At 51.5% G+C, this 16,713-nt stretch overlaps 1 protein-coding gene across 11 annotated transcripts in view; it reads right to left on the reverse strand.

Moving 5' to 3' along the window:
- The window catches only part of ERICH1 (glutamate rich 1), a 107,571-nt gene that overhangs the window by 51,006 nt on the left and 39,852 nt on the right, over positions 1–16,713 (reverse strand). For 8 of the 11 annotated variants that reach the window (XR_013397014.1, XR_013397011.1, XR_013397013.1 and 5 more), the window contains 2 exons: positions 4,672–5,478; positions 899–1,093 (listed from right to left, as the gene is read on the reverse strand). Coding sequence is in view for 4 of the 11 variants with exons in the window: in XM_077942902.1 (XP_077799028.1) it covers positions 899–1,093; positions 4,672–5,478 (1,002 nt within the window). In the remaining 7 variants the exon portion in view is untranslated. The remainder of the gene's footprint in view (positions 1–898; positions 1,094–4,671; positions 5,479–16,713) is intronic. The other 3 variants (XR_013397017.1, XR_013397016.1, XM_077942904.1) reach the window with 2 other exon arrangements.

Below are 16,713 nucleotides of genomic sequence, written 5' to 3' on the forward strand. Positions count from 1 at the left end.
ACCTCCTCGACGGAGGAGGGCGTTCTGCATAAAGGCAGCTCCTCAGGCACCCACATGCTCTGCACGCCGATGGTTCCTGCAGCCCCCGGCTCCCTGCACCTGTGCCACGGCGTCGTCACACCACGGTGATGTAATGCTGCTCGTTATCTGGCTTCTCTAACATGCTGGGCTTGACCCCTCAGCAACCCTGGGGGTTTCCAAGCACAGAAACCACCCCCAACACTTACTTTGAAACTCCCTCCACGAAATCTGCAGACTCCTTTTCTGGGATGGGTGCCACACACTGGCCCTGGGCCAGGTGTGCTGCTCTGCACTCAGTGGTGTGCAGGTGAATGGCTCAACAGCCTGGACTTCAGATTTTCAGCATTTGCCGGTTTCTGTGGCCTGAATACCCTCACCACAGCTTGTGTCACCACACATGGCATTGGGAAGACATGAGCACAGCCGCCACAGCACACAACAGTTTGCATGAAAAGGATGCCCGGTGAATGTGGTGGAAAATAAGTCATCATCACCACGTCACGGGTTCAATAAGGTACCAGACAGTTGGAAGCCAGCAAAAATTTACCATCTACCACACTAGTAGCGGAGAAGGAAAAGAGGAAGAAATGAATTCACTTCTATTGAAACTTAGGAAACTTTGGCTCCAAGAGTTGACAGCTCCCAAGTCTGGAAACTCAGACTGCACATGCGTTTCTGCATATATTATGTGAAATATTTTTGTATCAAGCAGAGATGCAGGAAGCCTGTTTCTCGGTGGGACTCCATTCTCCCACGCCATATGTGCAGTGTCATATTTTCCAGCTCATTGCTGTTTTGGTGGCATGTGAGTCTTTTAGAGGCAAACCTCGATGAGAGTAGCTTAAGCAGGACCTTGAATAAATCGTGCAGTACTTACCAGGAGGCATCGTGCAATGTTCTGGGAACATTTCCAGAGCGCGCTTCAATCTCTCAGTATCTTGCAGAAGCAGCAGTGTTTTCAGGTGGTGCAGGATGGACACGTCTGAGGGCGGCACGCTGTGTGAGGCAAGATGGCCCAGCAGTTCCTCAGCGGCATCGGCGAGGGCGGCTGAAGCTGCATCTCTGGAGACACCTACATAAAGTCAGTTTTGCTTGGAAATACAGTTTTGTTTTTATTTCTACAAAGATAAGCTTTCCTCTCTTAAGGAAGGCCTCAAACCTACGCTTCCACATAGAACGAGATGTCTGGGAGATGAGAAGCTACCGGAAGAGAGAATCAGAACAGAGCTCAGTACAAACACCACTGTAGGAACGACCGTGGAAACTGGGCCTGTCTGCGCACCTGTCCGGTGAGACGCCTTCCCTGGCCCATCCACACGTCTGTCTGGTGAGACGTCTTCCCTGGCCCGTGTACACATCTGTCTGGTGAGACGCCTTCCCTGGCCCGTCTACCTGCCTGTCCAGTGAGACGTCTTCCCTGGCCCGTCTACACATCTGTCTGGTGAGACGCCTTCCCTGGCCCGTCCACGCGTCTGTCTGGTGAGACGCCTTCCCTGGCCCGTCTACACATCTGTCTGGTGAGACGCCTTCCCTGGCCCGTCTACCCGCCTGTCTGGTGAGACGCCTTCCCTGGCCCGTCTACCCGCCTGTCCGGTGAGACGCCTTCCCTGGCCCATCCACACGTCTGTCTGGTGAGACGTCTTCCCTGGCCCGTCTACACATCTGTCTGGTGAGACGCCTTCCCTGGCCCGTCTACCCGCCTGTCCGGTGAGACGTCTTCCCTGGCCCATCCACACGTCTGTCTGGTGAGACGTCTTCCCTGGCCCGTGTACACATCTGTCTGGTGAGACGCCTTCCCTGGCCCGTCTACCCGCCTGTCCGGTGAGACGTCTTCCCTGGCCCGTCTACACATCTGTCTGGTGAGACGCCTTCCCTGGCCCGTCCACGCGTCTGTCTGGTGAGACGCCTTCCCTGGCCCGTCTACCCGCCTGTCTGGTGAGATGCCTTCCCTGGCCCGTCTGCACATCTGTCTGGTGAGACGCCTTCCCTGGCCCGTCTACACATCTGTCTGGTGAGACGCCTTCCCTGGCCCGTCTACCCGCCTGTCTGGTGAGACGCCTTCCCTGGCCCGTCTACACATCTGTCTGGTGAGACGCCTTCCCTGGCCCATCTACGCGCCTGTCTGGTGAGACGCCTTCCCTGTCCAACACACAACTCAAGGCCATGAACAGCAGCAGGATAAACCAGACGATGAAACCAAGCTCTCTATGTCACATAGTTTTAAAAAAAGAATCAGACTGTGGCTGTTTAGAAGAAATCAAGGAGAACTGAAAACCAGCCCCTGACTTCCCCGCAGTCTGGTGGCTGGTCTTGTTTCTCTGGCTGCTGTTCAGCAGTTCCACTGCAAAACGTGGTCGCCTGTGGTGGTTTCGGCATTAACCCTGCTTGGACGTGGCAGGACTTCTTCAACCTGTGACTCTGTGTCCTGTAACAATTGTGTAAAACTCCCAACAGTCATGTCGTTCTGTCCCGCCCCTGCTCCGTCCTCTCCTGTCCACCTGGGCCTGTTGCAGACACCGGACTTCCCGCTCCAGGTCTGCTGGGCTCTTTCCTGTGTTTTCCATCTGTTTTCTCTCCACCCTGCATTCTGGAGACTTTCTTTCACCCGTCTTCCCGGTCACTAATTCTCTTTTAGGTGAACCCCATTTGCCGTTTCCCTGTCTTTTGAGGCCTGAATTTTTGTTACCTTATTTCTCGGGCCTAAAATTTCCATTTAATTATTTTAGTAGATTCAAATTACCTGGCAAAATGCTCCAATTTTTTCCCCCCTTACTTTAAGCTCCTTGTCTGATAACACCAGTATCTCTTGCTCCAGCTCTACTGCTCTTTTTCTCGTTTTCGGTGCTGTGGTCCTGTTTCGTGGCATGCCTGGTAAACTGTTGCTGAATGCATAGGAAAGACTGCAGAGGTCTAGGATGGCGATATTTTCTTCTAGAGGTCTCACCCTTTGCTCCGCCAGGCAGACAGAGCAGAGGTGGATCCCCTGGACTGTGCAGGGACTGAGCTGACTCCAGGGTGGCCACACATTTGGGACAGGGTCGTCTGCCTCTGGGCTGCCCTGCTCTGCTGGGCTCCAGAGTCAGGCCAATCCTCATCTGATCAGCACCTCAAGATGGCCAAGAGGCCCCTACGTTATTCGGAGGCTCTGTGTGGCTTCTCGTCTTCCACTCACAGCTTCAGAATTGGGCAAAGGCTCTAAGGGAAGCCATGCAGAGTGTTGAGTTCTGTTCTCCGACCTCCGAGCCCACCGGCCCCGGCTGTGACCTCCGAGCCCACCCGCCCCGGCTCCGACCTCTGAGCCCACTGGTCCCCCGGCTCTAACGTCCGTGCTCACCAGGCTCCAGGCTCTGCTTTTGGTCTCTCAACCTGTGAGGCTGGTTTTTCTGCCTCTCTGGGCTCCACCAGGTCCTTTCCCCAGACCCTCACCCAACGCCCACACTCAGGACTGGCAGATTCCTGAAGACAAGTGGCTGCAGATGTCTCCACGATAATCTCCCCGTGCGGGTTCCAGGAGTTTCATCTTTCTATGAGCCGATTTCCTGAGGAGCTTGCTGATTCCTTCAACAGGTGTTTCTCAGCCTGGCTTTTTGGTTACTCCTGGCATGACTGTTGGTCTGCCCCAAGGTGCTCGATCACACACAGAATAGAAAGTTTGCTGAGATCTTTCCGAATTCTACTCCACTTTGCAGTGTCTTAGCCACGTCTTCCTGATGTGCCATCTGGACGTGTTTCCAATTTGTTAATATAATCTGCTGAGAAACATGCTAAAGAGGAAGAGGCTCGAGTGCTCTTCGTACTGAAATCAATCTATTAAAAATGGTACTTCTGCATCACTGTTAAAAATCAGTTACTTAATTCCCAAATTATTACATAGCTGATACTTCTTAATCTTGTTCATAACAACACTGTCAAATGCCCTGCTTAAATCTGGATCTGCTAAACCCACATTAACCTGAACCTGCTGGTAACATCATTACCCACAAAATTAAAAATTAAAAATACCCACAAAAATTAAAAAGTATTAAAAAAAAATTAAAGAGAAAAAAGCCAGGAAGCCAGCCCCTGGTGAGCATCTTTGTTCTGGGGCAACCACGTGTCCCTAAGTCAGCTGTCAACAAAGCAGAGTGCAGATGTAAGCAAGAGCCATCTGTGACATTAAGCCTGTGCTTACTTTCCTTATGTCAATACAAACAACTGCACAAAAATGTTTGCTGAGAAATCACGCATCCATTCTACGTGGAAGAGAAAATGAAACCTGTCCTAAAGGTGCAAGCTGTGTTTCCTTCACCTCTCAGTCTGCTTATGAAGGTGAGCTCAGCTCATCAAAACCTCTAATTTCGATTTATCTCTTGTTTAGAAAAACAGCCTGGATGCCCACACACTCCAAAGCCTGACCTGAGGCATGGAGGACACGGGGCCAGCCTGTTCTTGGCGCAGGCCACGGCCGCCACACTGCTTCTCTGGATATGCCAGGGGCACGTGCCCGTCCACATCATCAGTGGAAAGAACGTAAATACTCTGATCTTTGCCTTATAACTAACCATTTACATTGAATATTTTTAATGTATGTTTTCACATTTAAGCATTATATTTCTTTCTTTTAATAAACTTTTAAGTGGATGTCTCTATGCAAAACAGTAAAAAACATACCGTCATAAAAATACATTTCCTGTGTTGACTTCAAAAAATTTAGAACACTATCTGCCTTTTCACTGGTAACTGTATCATCTTCCTCCCCGGCGTCCGCACCATCGTCCTCCCCGGCCGGTATCAGGTCTTCCTCGCTGGCGTCGGCACCTTCCTCCTCCCCGGCCGGTGTCGGGTCTTCCTCCCAGGAGTCCGCACCTCCCTCCTCCCCGGCGTCTTTAATGTCTTCCTCCCTGGCCGGTGTCGGGTCTTCCTCGCTGGCGTCCGCACCTCCCTCCTCCCCGGCGTCTTTAATGTCTTCCTCCCTGGCCGGTGTCGGGTCTTCCTCGCTGGCGTCCGCACCTCCCTCCTCCCCGGCGTCTTTAATGTCTTCCTCCCTGGCTGGTGTCGGGTCTTCCTCGCTGGCGTCCGCACCTCCCTCCTCCCAGGCATCTTTTACATCTTCCTCCCCGGCCGGTGTCAGGTCTTCCTGGCTGGTGTCCGCACCTCCCTGCTCACCAGCCTCTCCCATGCCTTCCCCTTCACTGCTGCTGTCCTCCGGCTGGTACATGAAGCTGACACCAGCAGCCTTTGTTGCCAAGCCGGCTGCTTTCTTCCTTTTAATTTGCTGTTTCTTTTTCAGTTTCCTTTTTTTATTTTTGCTTATCGTGGGCCCATCTGTGTGCTGTCGCTGAAGTTTCTCCTGTAACAGACTCTGCTGTTTCTCTAATTCTGCTTGTTCTACAAGAACACTGTTGGGATTTTTAAATTTTTTCTTTGACTTATGCTTCCTAATTCTTCTTCTCTTTGGCTGGTCATGAGGATCCTGATCTGTTAAAAAAATCAAATATAACAATTTTCAGTACAATGAAACCATAACAAACATATGAGGCTAAATAAATTTTCCATCAGGATCTTGTAGTTTTAGTAGAAAAAGAGCTTACACTATTTACTTCGGTGATTCTCAACTTTACCATCAAAGATCCTGGAATTAACAATAATGTAATTAGCAGCCTACTTTTTTTTTCCCCATAAAAGACTCATTTAGATGTATATACACTCACAGATGCTACGATCATAATAAATGGTGTGTTTTGAAGGATGTACAAGGTGTTGCTTTTTTTTTTTTTTTTTCCTGAGACAGATTTTTAGTTTGTTGCCCAGGCTGGAGTGCAATGGCACAATCTCGGCTCACTGCAACCCCTGCCCCCAGGTTCATGCGATTCCCCTGCCTCAGCCTCTCGAGTAGCTGGGATAACAGGCACGCACCACCATGCCTGGCTAATTTTTGTATTTTCAGTAGAGATGGGGTTTCACCATGTTGGCCAGGGTGGTCTCAAACTCTTGGCTTCAAGTGATCCACCTGCCTCGGTCTCCCAAAGTGCTGGGATTACAGGAATGAGCCATTGCACCTGGCCAGTTATTGCATTTTTAGAGTAAAATTTCATTTCTATGGGCCTTGGGGTGGGGGGGAGGGACGGGAAACCCTTATTTCTTATTTTTTTTAAATTTTATTTTACAATTAGGTCCTTTCTAAAGTTACTTGTGTGTGAGAATAAAAAGTGATGATGACTTGCCCATCTTCGTGCATTTTGACACGAAGGCTAAGCTGGACTCCAGGTTGGCAGAAGGTGGTTTATAGACAGCATAGGTTGGTGGTGTGCTGGTAAATGGCTAACAACCAGCTCTCTGAAAAGTCCTGAGTCCTCCCATCTACTAATTTCCCTGGTGTAAATACTTCCCCACGGCCGATTTCAAACTACCACTCTGGTGATGCGGAACATGCGGAACAGAAGAGGCAGCACAACCGATCTCACGGGCTGAGAGGGGCAGCCTGGGCTGAAACGGGGGACTGGGGAGAGGGTGAGTAGAAAGCACCATGGATAAACCACGGCAGTCCCAACACCTCAGTGAGGACAGAGGCGCGGTACCCCTTCGGTGAGGACGGAGGCGCGGTGCCCCCTCGGTGAGGGCGGAGGCGCGGTGCCCCCTCGGTGAGGGCGGAGGCGCGGTGCCCCCTCGGTGAGGGCGGAGGCGCGGTGCCCCCTCGGTGAGGGCGGAGGCGCGGTGCCCCCTCGGTGAGGGCGGAGGCGCGGTGCCCCCTCGGTGAGGAGGGAGGCGCGGTGCCCCCTCGGTGAGGACGGAGGCGCGGGGCCCCCTCGGTGAGGGCGGAGGCGCGGTGCCCATGCTGCTGCTCCCTGACAGAAGGGTCTCAGATGAGTAACTGGCACCAGGCAGGGGGAACAGAGGATGTGTGCAGGCCAAGAACAGACAGCACATGGCACACATGCCCTGCCCCATACCCAAGCCACGTCCGGACACTGATGGGTAAAGTCTATACCACAGATGTCTGTGCCACGGCCGGCACACGGCTCCCAGGCGCTGCCCGAGCAGATCTAGAACTACAAGGCTTGCGGCTGCACCACGCCAGGGGCGGGGGTTCAGACAGTTCTGATTTTTAGGAAGTGCCTGTGTGAGTTTTCTGGGCTGTGCACCCCATCACAGATTGTGAGGAATCAAGATGAAACGACGTGAGTGAAGTTTGTGAGACACTTGTAAAGGCAGGTTCCCTATCATTCCCACTCAGGCGCTCTCCCTTCACCTCCGAAATGAGATAGAATACATGAGTTCCTCTTCCACACTGCATCTCTTCACAGCGGCCTCCTATTCCCCTCTGTCTCAACAGCCTTGAGCACACTGCCCTCAGCCCAGGGCCCGCCCGCGAGCCAGACAGGAACCCTGCAGAGGGCAAGCTCCGGGCTCCTTCCCAGCCGCGGACACGGGGAGCCGTGATTCGGTCCCACCGCACAACTGGATGAAGCAGTCGCATTGGTTTCTCTCACCCTGAAAATACAGAAGTATTTTACCAAGCACCAGCCTCCCGTCTCCATCGGATGTAGACACCCCCAGCTCTGTTCTCGGTGAAACGGAACGCCGCTGTGGAGCTGAGACGAGGCCGCTGCCGCTTTGTGGAGGAGAGCTCCCACCGTGTCTCCACGTGATGAGCCTCTGCGCAGCCTCCGCCGCCACAGCGTGGCACGGGCTGAAGCAGCTCAGCGCACAGTCGCAAGGTGAAGGCCGCCCAGCCTGAGTCTCCTCAACACCTTCGTCTTGCTCCTCACTCACCAGCGGGTGTTGGAATAATTTCATCTGCGAGTGTGTGTTGCTACTGGGGTCCACTGTGCAGGTCTGACCAACCAGCCTGGCCCAGACGTCTTTGAATGGCAGCCCCTAGATCCGCCCTGAAAACACTGATGTTTAAAAACCAACCACGGCTAGGTAATCCATTTTAATTTCCCAGGTTCCGTTAAAAACAGATGAAATTAAGCCTCTCCTCTTAGGTGTCTATTAAAAAATATGCTTGCCTTCATTAATTTGGAGATAAGTAACACAGAGCATTTCCCCACCCAGAGGAAGCCCATCTGGGGCGTGACAGGTCACAGGGGAGACCCTCATCACCCAGCAAGAACACTGTGTGGGGGCTTATCAACCTCCAGGTTCCTCCTGGCACGTCCTTCTCCGCCAGCTCTCAGTCAGTGCAGCTCCTCACCAGTGTCCTACCCCGGGGTCGGCTTCCCCTCCTACGACTACAAGAGAAACAAATGGTTGCCCTATTGAGATCGATTATGCTATTGCTCTATTTTTATAAGACTATAAAACAGTAATTTAAAAAGGTGAAGGAGGCAAAAAGGCCATAAAATGGTAAGTTTATCCTATTTTTTCACATAAATGTGTGTGCATGTGCTTTTGAAAAGGAAAACTTAATATACGTTAAAAAGAGAGACTGGACATCCATTTCTCAGGATGCTCCCTGCGGTTGCTCCTTGGGTGGTCTAAGTATAGGCTGCTTTTTTTCCCCCACCGTGTTTCTCTGATTTCCACGTCTAGTTTAAGAGAGGAGGCTTGAACGACCAGCATCGGGAACACAGAGGGGCCGACAGGTCTTGCTGGTGTTAAGAAGGTAATGAAAGGACACTGCATGTAACTCCATGCAAATCAGTTAATCCGTTAGAAACAGATTCCTGAGAAAAGTACAATTTATCCAATGGACACACAAAGAAACAGAAAATCACAAAACTCCTGTATCTGTCTTTAAAAATGAGTCTAGTTAAAAATAATCCCACAAAAGAACTTCAGGCTTAGATAGGTTCACCCGTGACTTTTACTAAACAGTTAAAGAAAAAGTCTTAGGAGGCTGAGGCGGGCGGATCACGAGGTCAGGAGATTGAGACCATCCCGGCTAACACGGTGAAACTCCCTCTCTACTAAAAATACAAAAATTAGTCAGGCGTGGTGGCCGGCGCCTGTGGTCCCAGCCACTTGGGAGGCTGAGGCAGGAGAATTGTTTGAACCCGGCGGGGGCAGAGGTTGTAGCAATCCGAGATTGCACCACTGCACTCCAGCCTGGGCGACAGGGCGAGACTCCATCTCAAAAGAAAAGAAAAAGCCAACACATGTCTTACCCGTTTCCAGAGAGCAGAAAAGATAATGACCCCTGACAACTCCAAAGGCCCTCACGGCTCTGGGCCCTCGTGGCCCCGACGTCAGTCACAGCTCTGGCCTCAGTGTTCTGGCCCCTCACAGCTTTGATCCCTCCCAGCTCCGACCCCTCTCAGCCCCTGTCCCTCCCAGCTCCTGCCCCTCCCAGCTCCTGCCCCTCCCAGCTCCTGCCCCTCCCAGCCCCCACCCCTCCCAGCTCCAACCCCTCCCAGCTCCTGCCCCTCAGACAGAGTGACCCCTCACAGCTCTGGGCCCTCCCAGATCCAACCACTCACAACTCCCACCCCTCATAGCAAGTGAACCCTCACAGCCCTGACCCCTCCCAGCTTCGGCCTCTCACAGCTGCCACCCCTTATAGTTCCCACCCCTCTCAGCTTGGACCCCTCCCAACTCCCAATCCTCACAGCTTCGGCCCCTCCCAGCTTCGGCCCCTCACAGCAAGTGACCCTCTCAGCTCGGACCCCTCCCAACTCCCACCCCTCACAGCTCCAACCCCTCACAGCTCCCACCCCTCCCAGCTTCGGCCCCTCACAGCAAGTGACCCTCTCAGCTCGGACCCCTCCCAACTCCCACCCCTCACAGCTCCAACCCCTCACAGCTCCCACCCCTCACAGCTTCGGCCCCTCCCAGCTTCAGTCCCTCCCAGCTCCGACCCCTCACAGCTCCCACCCCTCACAGCTCTCACCCGTCATAGCTCCGGCCCCTCACAGCTCCCACCCCTCACACCTCTGTGAAGTCCCCAGCATCTTCACTCCCCTGACAAGGGCATTGCAAGAAGGGAGCGACATAGGTCCATCTCTCCCACTGATGTTGCTACAAATATTCCACGCAAAATATTCACGAGACTCCAGTCATGTAAATTGTATGATAAAATCTTGAATCAAACGGCCTCAAAAGAAGAAATCTAAATCGGATACACGGTACCTACAAGCACCCACAGCCAAGGTCGTACGTGATGGTGAAATGCCGAAAACCTTTTCTCCGACAGGTCCTGGGACACCCTGTGGCCACCTCCACACCAGGGCTCCGGGCAGGGCAAGAGGGAGACAAAGTGTACAAGAGCTGGAAGGAAGAAATACAGCTGCCACCCCTGTAAACACAGAAAATCCAAGAGAATCCACAGACTCCACCCCATCGACAGGCGAGCATGTTACAAACGCAGCGGTCACTACCCAGGAGAAGAAGGAATGCGCCACCAACACGCACATCGTGAGCTGCAACATCCCGACTGTGTGAGAGCCCAGACCGCCCCGCGCCCCCAGCTGCACACACCACCTGGCCCCACTTCTGTGAGTCCTGGGGTCCGTGAGCTGATCCACTGGGGCTTCCTGGACAGGGCAGAGGGGAGGAAGTGGCCCTCTCAGGGCACAAGGAGACCTGGTGGTGATGGACACATTCATTATTTCAACTGCGACAGTGGTCTTGGGGTCATGCTACATGCAGACTCATGAAAATGCACACTCTGAACGTCGGTGATGCTGCCCAAGGCCATTAAAAAACATCGTATCCCAAAGAGAAAGATTGGATGCGTCTGGCAGGCTCTGCCGCACCAGCTTGTGGCCTCTGCACCCCGCTTCCCCTGCTGTCAACTGGGGGTGAGAGAGCAGCTCCAGGGTCATGCAAATCCCCATGCCCAGAGTGCTGCAGTGCTGCCCGGCCTGAGGAGGCCGAGTCCACGGTGGCTGCTCCATCCCAGATCTCAAAGTTCCTGATGCTTCTAGACAAGGGAGCACTGTACAAAATAGCCGACAATCTGGCTCGCAGAAAAAACAACTCTGTCTTATTTAAAACATGTGCCTGCGTTTGTGGTGAGACGTACCCAGCAGGGGGCACATGAATTTGGCAACTGAGAAAAAAAAGATGTTTATGAATGACTTTCACATACGAGATGGAGAAAAGCTTCCTTGGGGATTGGAGTCTAATGCAAAGAATGCAAGAGTAATCAGAACTTGGAGGAAGAAAATGCAAACAGGATTGCAAAGCAGTGTCCTCCGCCTAACTTAGACAGAGGCCCTCCACAGGTCTTGCCAGCAGAAGCCACAGAACCCATCCATTTTGCAATTGTTGAGCTTCGGTTCATTCAGACAGACCTGTTTCTTTGTAATGATGCTTTCATTATGCTGTTAAGTCTCCTGCCAAGCCGGAAACCATTTCTCAAGCGAAAGCCGCATTTACGTTTGGGTGGGAAGATGGCCAGAAGAGCCTCTTCGCGGCCGAGACTTCGTCAGGCTCCGGACGGAACCTCCTCTGAGGCCCACCTGTGTGTGCACTTCCCTGCAAAATCCAGTCTCAGCAACAACCCTGCTAAGCCTGACACCTGATTGGGTTCCTCACCCCACCGCCCCTCGGTGACCTCTGAGCGCCCTGTCTGCCTTCACTAAGACTCTTGGTTGGGGTGGTTTAGCCAGAATCTCCCTCACTTTGAGGTCTCCTCTCAGAAGTTTTCCATCCACCCCCACCCTGCTCCTTGGCTCGATTCCCACTTTTCCTTGTTGTGTTTGTTCTTGAGCCCAGGCCCCCTCCCCCAGTGCAAACCCCTGTTGTGGTGGTCCCTGTACCTATGGCGATGTCCTGAACGAAGGCTTCCTCACTGTGGTCCGACAGGTGTCTTGACCGCCGTGACACAATTACAGTCACAACCTCCCAGCTCCGCAGTCTCATCTGAGGGGTCTGACCAGCATTCCCTTCTCAGGTCTAGTGAGGAACACAAGACCCTAAGGAACATTATCCAAAATAAGACAGGGGCTCAGCAGGTCAAGGGGAAAACAACTGAGGCTTTATCCAAACAGCTCTGAAGCCCTGAGCGTGCTCTCCCTGCTCTGGAGTCCCAGTGGCTCTGACACAGGCCCTTTTACCCTGATGCACTGCGACTTCTCCACTCATGCTGCACCCTCCATATGACTTTTCAGAACCACTCCACAGACTCCAGAATGTCCACATCTCCAGGGTATCAGAGGCCCACAGTCCACGCCCTTCACACGCAGCAGCTGAACGCGATGTGAGGGAACAAGATGCCTGGCTATTTATAGTCAGAGCGCAGCACACTCTGAAGAGCTGCCATCCCCAAAACATACCTCTCAGACACACTCACTTCAAAAAGAGTCACAGTGTGTCAGAAATCCCTCCGCTACTATCGGGCACCTACCTTCTGATGAACTGCTGGAGTACAGATAAGATACCAAAAATAACCAATCTTCAGCTTATTCTAATTCTCACCGCCGCACCTTCTTACATGAAAGCAGGCTAGGCATTTTAAAGGAAATATGAATTTTATTCTAGATTCAAAGCTAGGCTACAAATTGCATCTGATAATTACCGTTAAGCTCCCCATGTCCACTAGGTGCTAAATAAAAAGTAGTAAACTTCTTACCAAGCAGATCTAACCCCTATCTGTGAAAGCAGACCTTTCAAATGTAGTAACATGAAATCTTCCAATTGCTGAGTGTGTTGTTTGCCTAAAATCCAGAACAATATTTTGTAATAACACAGATTGTACTCATGTAGCCAAGGAAACACTGGGGCCTCCTGAGAAGCATGTCCTGCTCCAGGCAGGGTGGTGTGAGACCCCTGGGGACTCGGGGATGGACGAGTGGTGGCTGTGGCTGGGGTGGACCATGGCAGTTGCTTTCCATGTAGAAGGCCTGCCACACAGAGAGGAATTCATGTTCGATTTGGCCTCTGAGGATAAAATTCAGACCCAGCAGCCAGGGCTTCAGGGAACGAAGGTGGCTCACACGGCTCCTGGGACAGAGACTTCTCCCCAGGGCCTCGGCCACCAAGGACTGCCTGTGAGACGGGGAACACCCCTCCAGGGTCAGCCATGAGGGTCAGCAGGTGCCCGAACACCCTCCGAATAAAGAGGACTTGAAGAGTTTCCTGTCACTTTAAAAAAACGGATTCTCGCTCTCTCTTCTCTTAATGGATCTGAATCTGGAGCAGTAATTTCCAAAGACAGCAAGGGAGGTGCAGCCTCACAGCTGGAAATGTGGCTTCCTCCCCCGGCTCCAAGCCAGCTGCAGGACATATTTAGCTTTTGATTTCAAATGGCACTGAAAGAACATACGCGACCTCAACGTTATCAAAAACTGAGTTGGGCTAAAACACAACAATCTAGATGCTAAAGTTTTTGTGACTTTGTATTTGGATGCCTGGCAGTGATCAGGAACCACCAAAGGAAAGATGAGTTTTGCTCTAGATGTGATCTGCTGCTAAGCTAAATGTCTGCCTTATGAATACTTACTAAACATGTGGTCAAATACACATTATTTCATAATCTTCAACAAGATTAGTTCCTGAATTCTTCCTTGAGACAGACTTTGATACCGAAATAATGTTCAAATTTTCTAGGTTAGTTTTGAATAAGCTTGAATTATACATACTCAAGAAAATGTTATGTTTCATGTTTACATGTTTGAGTCTTAAAAACTGACATAGTGGAAGAGTGAGTAGTGTCTCACCATAAAACACTTTGACAGTTTTAAAAACAATTCACATTTAGTCATTTTCTGTAACTTTCCATAAAACGGCCAACAAAATGATAAAAACTTTATAAGCAATAAAAGGCTTAAAATAGGGCAATAAAGTGCTAAATTCCCTTAAATAAAACTGCCAAAACCATGAGGCAAGTCATTAAATTAAAATTAGATGAAGGAAAAATTTTTAAATTTAAATAATTAAATTTAAATAAATTATTTAATTAAATAATTAAATTTAAATTAAATTTAAATAATTAAAGCAATTAAAACAGTACAAATGAACAAAAGACACTGAATTATTCAATAAATATAAAGCCATAGTAAATAAAAAATTTAAATAGTAAATTTAAATAGAGTAAATGTATCCTCAAAAATGTTAAAATGAGTTTATATTTGTGGGAGGCTCTGAAACTATGAAGTGTTTTGTAAATATTCTTCACTGACTTGGACTCGTGACTTTCTGCGTTGAAAACTTAACTAAAACGCTCATTTACTTCACGGGTTTTCAGTGGTACCACAGAGAAGAGGGAGGCTCTGAAGCCTGCAGCTTAATTCCAATTTCTGTCAAGACATCTGTTTTCATCCTGGGGATATTTTAGCATCTTCTTCCGAGGCCTGTGTCTGGCATCTCGAGGGTCTTTCTTCATTATCGTGGTAGGGACTTTCAGCCATCTTTCTGTTCCTGAGGGTCTCTTCAGCTTTGGGCAATTCATGTATTATTTCTTCAGTAATTGGCTGGCCACAGTGGCTCAGGCCTGTAATCCCAGCAATCTGGGAGGCCCAGGCAAGCAGATCACTTGGCCCCAGGGGTTCGAGACCAGCCTGGCCAACAAGGTGAAGCCCCTCTCTACTAAAAAAAAAAAATTACCTGGGTGCAGTGGCGCACACCTGTAGTCCCAGCTTCTCGGGAGGCTGAGGCAGGAGGGTGGCTTAAACCCAGGAGGCAGAGGTTGCCTGGGTGACAGAGCAAGACTCCATCTCAAATTAATAATGATAATCATCATTTTCTACCTTTTTTCTCAGTTATTCTTTAACTTCAATTAAATATTAGTATCTAGTAAAATGTTCATAATCACTCTATTTTTGTAACACATTCACTTCAAGCTAAAAGTAGTGTTAAGATATACCAATATCTAGACATTTCTCTAGTCCAAATTGCTTAGGCATATGTGCCAACAACAGTTCGGAAATCAAGTAAATATGTTTTAAGAAAACAAATGGCAATGAGAACAAATGCATTCTTTTCTTTTTATTTCTTCCTAGGCAAGCAAAACAAAACAAAACAAAACAAAAAGTGTAGATCTCACAGGTGAGTTACTTCAAAGTTAATGCTTGACACCCTGCAACCACAGTCTTTAATCAAACAGCCAATGCTATGCTCACTGGCTTAAGTCCGGGAAGAATCTAGGAGATGCCAAAGATACAAAAACATGACCATACACAGTGCCAGCCTTTTAGAAACCATCACAGCCTTTTCTGATGGCCCAGGATGCACAAGCCCTCCAGGTCCAGGCTCTCATCTCACTTGTGCATAGGTAAAGGCAGCCGAGCAACATGTCCCTCGCAGGACACCCAGAGTGAGAGAGCGAGAGTGCGCGCACAGCAAGGCGCCCCTCCCCTCTTCTAGGATCAGGCGAGCTTGGACACAGCTGAATGTGTGAAGTCTCATTTCAATAAACCAGCACGACAAGAATGAAACACTGCTAGCTCTGACTTTGACAGGCCCTTGAGAGGGCGAGATTCGAGGACTGTGGCGCGGGGGCAGCCCCACCACCCGCCCCCCGCACCCACGAGCCAACACTCTGGAAGGCCTCAGAGAAGTCAGGCTAGGGCTCCTTCAGCAAAGGCAAAAAGCGGAGAGAGCCACGATTCTGTCAGAGCATGGACGGATGTTTAACTCACACGGAATCCACATTAGAACTGCGCATTTACTGCATGCTTCCAGAAGCCGTGAAGTTAGTAGCTAGTTCAACTGGTGCTTGCTGCTAGAATAATCATCACAATAGCTCTCCACAGAAATGACTTATGTTCATGATTCTGCCGCTGGATCTGAGCACAGAATCTGAGTCAATGCCTCAAACACCGCTTGTGATTACGAACCGGGGAAATACTGACACTTGCCTTATGGGCTGTTTTTATACAAAATCATTCAACGCAGTTCACCAAATATTGACTTAAGAATTCCACCAGGCGCCAGGCTAAGGCGCCTCAGGGAATAAAAAGCCGGCAATGCTCACGTTTGCACAAGCTTTGCAATAAGCCCAGACGGTCTGGCACAACAAACGCTAAGCGTGTGGGTCGACTATCACCCCCTGGGCAGGGAAGGGGCCCGCTAACAGCACGCGCTGAGGGCGCGCAGGGGAGAGGCGGGAACCCCTAGACGGAGGGGGCGGCGCGGGGAGCGCGACTGGAGGGAGGCGGGTCCCTGTGGAGCGCGGCAGGGGGGAGGCGGGTCCCTGTGGAGCGGGGCAGGAGGGAGGCGGGTCCCTGTGGAGCGCGGCAGGAGAGAGGCGGCAGCGCAGGAAGCGCCCCGGCGGCCCAGGCGAGGCAGGAGGCGGCGCCCACCCGACCCAGGGCTGAAGTCAGCGGAACCCGGGCCAGTGCCCGCGGCGCCAGGGGGAGCGCGCCAGGCCCGCGGGGCAGCCTCGGGGCGTGGCCAGAGGGACCCGAGCCGAGGCCGGAGCAGGTGGACTTTGGGGCGGCCACGGAGGAATCGGGGTCGAAGTGCGGAGCGGCCCCGGGTGCAGCGGCCTCGCCCCTAGAACTGAGCGCGCGCGGAACCGGCGCAGGCCTCCGAGGCTTCCAGCCGAGACGGGACCCGGGTTTCCAGAGCAGGGTCTGAGGCTCCAAGGACATCCTGGAGGGCGGGAAGGCGCCGAGAGACCCGCCTGGCCCCGATCCCCGACCGCAGGAGGCTCTGAAAAGGCGGGGGAGACGCGGGGCGGCCCGCGGTTAAATTCCTCAGGCACCCCATGCAGTTCCCGGCTGCAAAAACACGCGAGACAGGAGAGGAGCGAGGGTCTGCAACCCAGGTGGGGCAAGGGCGCCTTCAAGGCCGTGGCGAGCGGGGCGCAGGACGCGGCGAGGCTCC

The sequence above is a fragment of the Macaca mulatta genome, chromosome 8 (genome assembly GCF_049350105.2).
Source record: "Macaca mulatta isolate MMU2019108-1 chromosome 8, T2T-MMU8v2.0, whole genome shotgun sequence".
NCBI lineage: Eukaryota > Metazoa > Chordata > Mammalia > Primates > Cercopithecidae > Macaca > Macaca mulatta.